The sequence below is a fragment of the Hippopotamus amphibius genome, chromosome 8 (genome assembly GCF_030028045.1).
Source record: "Hippopotamus amphibius kiboko isolate mHipAmp2 chromosome 8, mHipAmp2.hap2, whole genome shotgun sequence".
In the NCBI taxonomy this organism is placed as follows: Eukaryota; Metazoa; Chordata; class Mammalia; order Artiodactyla; family Hippopotamidae; genus Hippopotamus; species Hippopotamus amphibius.
This window is the reverse complement of record NC_080193.1, coordinates 102,699,650-102,705,980: the sequence shown is the minus strand read 5'-3', so window position 1 is coordinate 102,705,980 and position 6,331 is coordinate 102,699,650. Positions and strand designations below refer to the sequence as shown.

The following is a 6,331-nucleotide window of genomic DNA, read 5'->3' as shown; positions in this document are numbered from 1 at the left end:
CAGGAATGTGTATTTTAGTGCACCCGGAAGAAGAACAAATCTCTCAAGCAAATTCGCTCTCTGGTAAGCTCCCCCGCACCCCACCCCCGCCACCCGCCAGCAAATTCAGGGTAAAAGTTTTTCTTAACTTTTCCCTCCCAGCCCCCGCCCCTCCCCTCAGGAATCCGCCCAGAGCGCCGCAGACAGTGCCTCTCGGGTTCCCTCGCCCGCCCCTTCCGACTTCCACCCAATCCGAAGGCGGCCACACAGAAAACAAAGGCTGCCATTGGGCCGCCCTGGAGCTCGAGGACCCGCCCCCGGAGTGGTTTGTGAATGGGGGGAGGGGAGGGGGCGGGGCGGTCCGGAACCCTGCGAGCCCGACGCTTCTTCTGGCGAGTTGCGCGGCTCTGAGGCGTTACTCTGCGCTCCCTCCCGGCGGGCGGCGGCGGCGGCGGGCGCCGGGACTCACCGGCCAGGGTTGCGCGGGGCTGCGGAGGCCAGGCCCAGGCCGCGGGCACCGGGACCTCGCAGCTTCGGACACGGTGTGACTGGATTTCTTAAAAGAACTCGCTGAGCTCTCGGCTCCAAGACGCCGATCGGACTCAGAACGAGAATTAGCCGTTTGGCTGAAACTTGGGGCCAAGCTTTTGGGGCTGAGGAAGGAGCGGGGAGTGGAGAAGGAGGCGAAGGCGGCGGCGGCAGCGGCAGCGAGCGGAGCCTCGAGGCGAGGAGGCGGAGCAGCACCGTAGCGGCGGCGGCTTTGGCTAGCAAGCGGCGGCGCCGGGCTCTCGCCTGCCGGGGGGCCGGACTTGGTGTGGGGGGCGCGCGCGGTACTGTGCGCTGTGAGTCGAGAGACTTGAGCAAACTTTGAAGGGTAACCGGAGACGCTTGTTGCTCCCCGCCGCAGAAAAAGCCGCACCGTTACGTCGCGGCGAGAGGAGGAGGCGGCCCCCCCATCGGCGCCCCCGGCCCAGGCAGACGAGTTTGGGCCCCCGGCGGCTGCGCGAGTGCTGGGCGGAGGCGGCGGAGGCGCCCCCGCGGCGCGAGCACCCCAGCTGCGGCGCCCTAGGCTCCGCGCCGCCCACGGCCCAGCCCCGGCGCCGGGAGGACTCTCATGCGCCCGGCGCAGCGGCGCCTCCCCGGAGCCCAGCCTCTCCCGGCTGTCTTGTCGCGCTTCTCGGGCTGAGAGCGCCGCTGCACCCGCGGCCGGCGATGCGGGGCCCGCGCGCGGCAGCGTCGCGCTCGCCTCTGGGCCTGTGCATCCTGGTATTGGCGCTGCTGGGCGCACTGCCCGCCGGCGCCGGGGCGCAGCCGTACCACGGCGAGAAGGGCATCTCGGTGCCGGACCACGGCTTCTGCCAGCCCATCTCCATCCCGCTGTGCACGGACATCGCCTACAACCAGACCATCCTGCCCAACCTGCTGGGTCACACGAATCAAGAGGACGCGGGCCTCGAGGTGCACCAGTTCTACCCGCTGGTGAAGGTGCAGTGTTCCCCGGAGCTGCGCTTCTTTCTGTGTTCCATGTACGCACCCGTGTGTACCGTGCTAGATAAGGCCATCCCGCCGTGCCGCTCTCTGTGCGAGCGTGCCCGTCAGGGCTGCGAGGCGCTCATGAACAAGTTCGGCTTCCAGTGGCCTGAGCGGCTGCGTTGCGAGAACTTCCCCGTGCACGGCGCTGGCGAGATCTGCGTGGGACAGAACACTTCGGACGGCTCCGGAGGCGCGGGCGGCAGCCCCACCGCCTACCCCACCGCGCCCTACATGCCCGACCTGCCCTTCACCGCGCTGCCTCCGGGGGCCGCCGACGGCAGGGGCCGCTCCGCCTTCCCCTTCTCGTGCCCCCGCCAGCTCAAGGTACCCCCCTACCTGGGCTACCGCTTCCTGGGCGAACGCGACTGCGGCGCCCCTTGCGAGCCGGGCCGCGCCAACGGCCTCATGTACTTTAAGGAGGAGGAGAGGCGCTTCGCCCGCCTCTGGGTGGGCGTGTGGTCAGTGCTGTGCTGCGCCTCGACGCTCTTCACCGTGCTTACCTACCTAGTGGACATGAGGCGCTTCAGCTACCCGGAGCGGCCCATCATCTTCCTGTCGGGCTGCTACTTCATGGTGGCGGTGGCGCACGTGGCCGGCTTCCTGCTGGAGGACCGCGCCGTGTGTGTGGAGCGCTTCTCAGACGACGGCTACCGCACGGTGGCGCAGGGCACCAAGAAGGAGGGCTGCACTATCCTCTTCATGGTGCTCTACTTCTTCGGCATGGCCAGTTCCATTTGGTGGGTCATCTTGTCGCTCACTTGGTTCCTGGCGGCCGGCATGAAGTGGGGCCACGAGGCCATCGAGGCCAACTCGCAGTACTTCCACCTGGCCGCGTGGGCGGTGCCCGCCGTCAAGACCATCACTATCCTGGCCATGGGCCAGGTGGACGGGGACCTGCTCAGCGGGGTGTGCTACGTGGGCCTGTCCAGCGTGGACGCGCTGCGGGGCTTCGTGCTGGCGCCCCTCTTCGTCTACCTCTTCATCGGCACGTCCTTCCTACTGGCCGGCTTCGTGTCGCTGTTCCGCATCCGCACCATCATGAAGCACGACGGCACCAAGACCGAGAAGCTGGAGAAGCTCATGGTGCGCATCGGCGTCTTCAGCGTGCTCTACACCGTGCCGGCCACCATCGTTCTGGCCTGTTACTTCTACGAGCAGGCCTTCCGCGAACACTGGGAGCGCACCTGGCTCCTGCAGACGTGCAAGAGCTACGCGGTGCCCTGCCCGCCCGGCCACTCCCCGCCCATGAGCCCCGACTTCACCGTCTTCATGATCAAGTACCTGATGACCATGATCGTAGGCATCACCACCGGCTTCTGGATCTGGTCCGGCAAGACCCTGCAGTCGTGGCGCCGCTTCTACCACAGACTCAGCCACAGCAGCAAGGGGGAGACCGCGGTATGAGCCCCGGCCCCTTCCCCACCCTTCCTCCTCCCCACCCCCCACCCCCCCCAGCTGGGGGAGAGGCACGGTAGGGAAAGAACTGCGAGGTGCGGGGCATGTTTCTGGAACCTCCTTCCGCTCCAATGAGACCTGGAAGTGAGAAGATGTATGTAGGTATATGTGGGCTTGGAAAAGAGGCCTGGGTGAAAGACGGTTTGGATGAAAAGACTTCTGGCAAAGGCATGTAGGATGGTGACGGTGATGATGATGTTAATCCTGTGCGGTGTGGGCCGACCCGGGCCAATCGAAAAGATTGAGATCAGAAGGTTGCTGTGAATTCTTCCCGGCTCTGGGGCCGAACTGGGACTGTGAGCGTTTCCCCTGCTGCAAGGCAAGTGGCCTGTCCTCACTCCTGTGAGGCCCGGGTGAAAGGTACAGCTCTGTCTGCGGCGGCCGCTTTGTTGGGAAAAGGGAGGACTCCCTGCAGTGTCCTTGTCAAGCGGTGGTCAAACCATAATCTCTTTTCACTGGGGCCAAACTGGAGCCCAGATGGGTTAATTTCCAGGGTCAGACATTACAATCTCTCCTCCCCTGTCTCCTGCCTGTTTTTCCTCCTCTACTCCTTTCAAGTCTTGTAAAATAAGCATTTTGAAGTCTTGGGAGGCCTGCCTCCTAGAATCCTAATAGGATGCAAAAGAAATGAAGATAATATTTTGTAATAAGGGAAAGGTGGCAAAAAGTAGGTATTTCTACAATTTTTTTTATTTTCGGGGGAAGGCAGGAGGAAGAAAGAAGGGTGTCTTATTTGGTTTAATACCCTGAAAAGAAGTGATGACTTGTTGCTTTTCAAAACAGGAATGCATTTTCCCCCTTGTCTTTGTTGTAAGAGACAAAAGAGGAAACAAGTGTCTCCCGGTGGAAAGGCACAACTGTGAAGACAGCAACTTTTATAGGCAAAGCAGCGCAAATGTGAGGTTTCCCTTTGGATGTTAATTTGGTTGCAATAAACATTCCTTTTTAAGGAAAAGTGAAGGGCAGTGTGCTTCCATACCCCTTTCCGTCAGAGGTTCTGACTTGGCTAAAGGAAATGCAAGGGGATTTGTTGTGTTTGTTTTAAGTAAATTTAATTCAGAACACATGATCCAACAGGCTCTGTTAAAACGTTCAGGGAAATCTCTCCCTTCATTTTTTTTTTTTCTTCCCATAAACCTGCATTTAGGGGTTTGTTTGTTTTCTATTTTTTTCTTCCAATTTGAATCCTTCAAGATAAAAGGAGACGCATAATGCCTTTAGCCTGACAATAAAGGAACGTTAAATTTTTTAGAAAGTAAGAAAGCATTTTGTCCTGTTTTCTTTGTTCCATAAATCCGTTTATAAAGTATCATGTGTATGCTGACCCTGTCTTTGTGTGGCTGGGTGGGGAGGTGACCTGCAGAAATGAAGTGAGTGAAGCGGACAGTTCAAACCATGGGCCCCATTTTTAAGGAAAGTCTTTAAAAGAAGGTAAACTTCAAAGTAATTCTGGAGTTCTTTGAAATATGCTGGATGACTTAAATTTATTAATGTTAAATCGTGTACTTTTTTCTATAGTAGAACTCTGATTCTTTTGCATAAAGGTCTAAAGCTGAACAGAGAATCCAGTAAAGGAGCTAACCTTTACTCCACCTTTGACACCACCCTCCAATCTGGCAGCACTATCCTGTTTCTCAAAACAGTCTCTAAATGTTGTTTTAAACAGTTTTTAAGTCATAGAGGGTACTGTCAGGAGTACAGGTTGCTTTATATATGTAATGTTGGGAGAGTGGAGCTGCTTTTTATATTAAAGTTAACACTGACCTTGTGTTTCTTAAACCTCCAAAACTGTCTCATTTGTCAGATTTTTAAAACTCCCACTACACAGTTTTTGGCATCTTTTGTGTTGTATCTCTTGCATGTGAAATTTGTAAAATAGAGACAAGTGCAGTATGTATATTTTGTAAATCTCCCATTTTTGTAAGAAAATATATATTGTATTTATACGTTTTTACTTTGGATTTTTGTTTTGTTTTGCCTTTAAATGTCTACAAGGAAGCCCCACTTTATCACATGTACAGATCACAAATAAATTTTTTTAAAATACAAAGTCAATGTTTCTTTAGTTTATGATTCCTATATAAGCCAGAAAACAGAATTTTGTATTATGGAAAGATGGTATGGAGGGGCACCATTGGATGTGTCCCTGATGGAGGAAGATGTTATATATATTAAGGTCTTTTTTTCTTGCATTTTAAAATACAGAGTGTGATGAATGCCTTAACTGTCCTTTTAATTTTTTTTCTGTTGTTGCTTCCTGCCTCTCTCCACACCACCCCACCACACACACCCCTAAGCTTTTTCACATCCTGCTCTGGATAAATTACTGAAGATACAGAATAAGCATCTCTTTTAGAGGGGTGCTATCTGATCCATGTTTTTACTACCCTTCAGGCATCGTGTCCGTATTTGAAAGACGACGAGATATTTTTGGTCCGCTTTTCTAGAGATGTTTTTCTTGGGAAGAATTCTGTGATTTTTTTTTTTTTATCACTGATTGGTGTTTTTGTATCCTAACGCCTCTTATCTAAATTGTTAGGACTTAAATCCTTTGGGTTCAGGTGGCTGGGAAAGTCTGCAGTTGATTCCAGACATCATAACAGGGGCATTGCACATGGAGCCTACCCAGCTGTAGGCTTCACTCTACCTTCTAGGTCAATTGAGCCAGAGGTCAAGTGATTCCCCGAGGTGGCAGTGACTCAGCAGCTCCGGCAGGAATAGACTCCACGCCTGACCCCAGGATGGCCTCAGAAGCCACTGAAGCTATTCTTTCCTCTTGTGGGAGAGGCTAACTTTGGAATCAGATTAGACTGAGAAGCCTTCACTATCCAGGCACTTTGATATTAAACAGTCCCCCAGGGAAATGATAAAGGCATTCTAAATACTTCCAATTCCAAGCCTAACTAGCTTTTTTTCCCCCACTTTGATTCAGGTGTCTATTTGGTGGCTTTTCATAACAGAATCCCCTCATTCTCCGGCAGCCATCACAGCAGCAGACAGGATGCTGCTGTTTCTCCTCCCCTGCTTTGGCTCTAAGTTTCTGTACTTCTAAAGCTCAACAGAAACAGTTCTGTCTTTGTTTTAATTAACAGGCTCGCACACATGGCTGGTGTGTTTTACAAATACATGGAATGAAAACCAGTGACAGACAGTCCTCACCAGGAGGAGGAAGGCTTGCGGCTGCACTGTGTGCAAAGCGGCTTTAAGATCCTCTTGGGTTTTGAACATCACAATGGGTGTGAGGTCATCTTAAGCTGTGAAGATTTTGGCATCGGGAAAGGGGAAAAAATAGCGACTTCAAGTCTCTTAAGGTTTATCCAGTTTTTGCTCATAAAATGACACCTTTTAGGTTAAAGCATGCCTC

At 53.9% G+C, this 6,331-nt stretch overlaps 1 protein-coding gene across 1 annotated transcript; it reads left to right on the top strand.

Moving 5' to 3' along the window:
- Positions 1–418: 418 nt before the first annotated feature.
- FZD7 (frizzled class receptor 7) lies at positions 419–4,979 on the top strand. The gene has a single exon (XM_057747146.1). The coding sequence runs from the start codon at positions 1,192–1,194 to the stop codon at positions 2,914–2,916; it is 1,725 nt and encodes a 574-aa protein (XP_057603129.1). The 5' UTR covers positions 419–1,191; the 3' UTR covers positions 2,917–4,979.
- The last annotated feature ends 1,352 nt before the right edge of the window (positions 4,980–6,331 follow it).

Bases quoted from the DNA above. Each gene is read 5' to 3' on its own strand.
- FZD7 (XM_057747146.1), top strand. From the start codon at position 1,192: ATGCGGGGCCCGCGCGCGGCAGCGTCGCGCTCGCCTCTGGGCCTGTGC.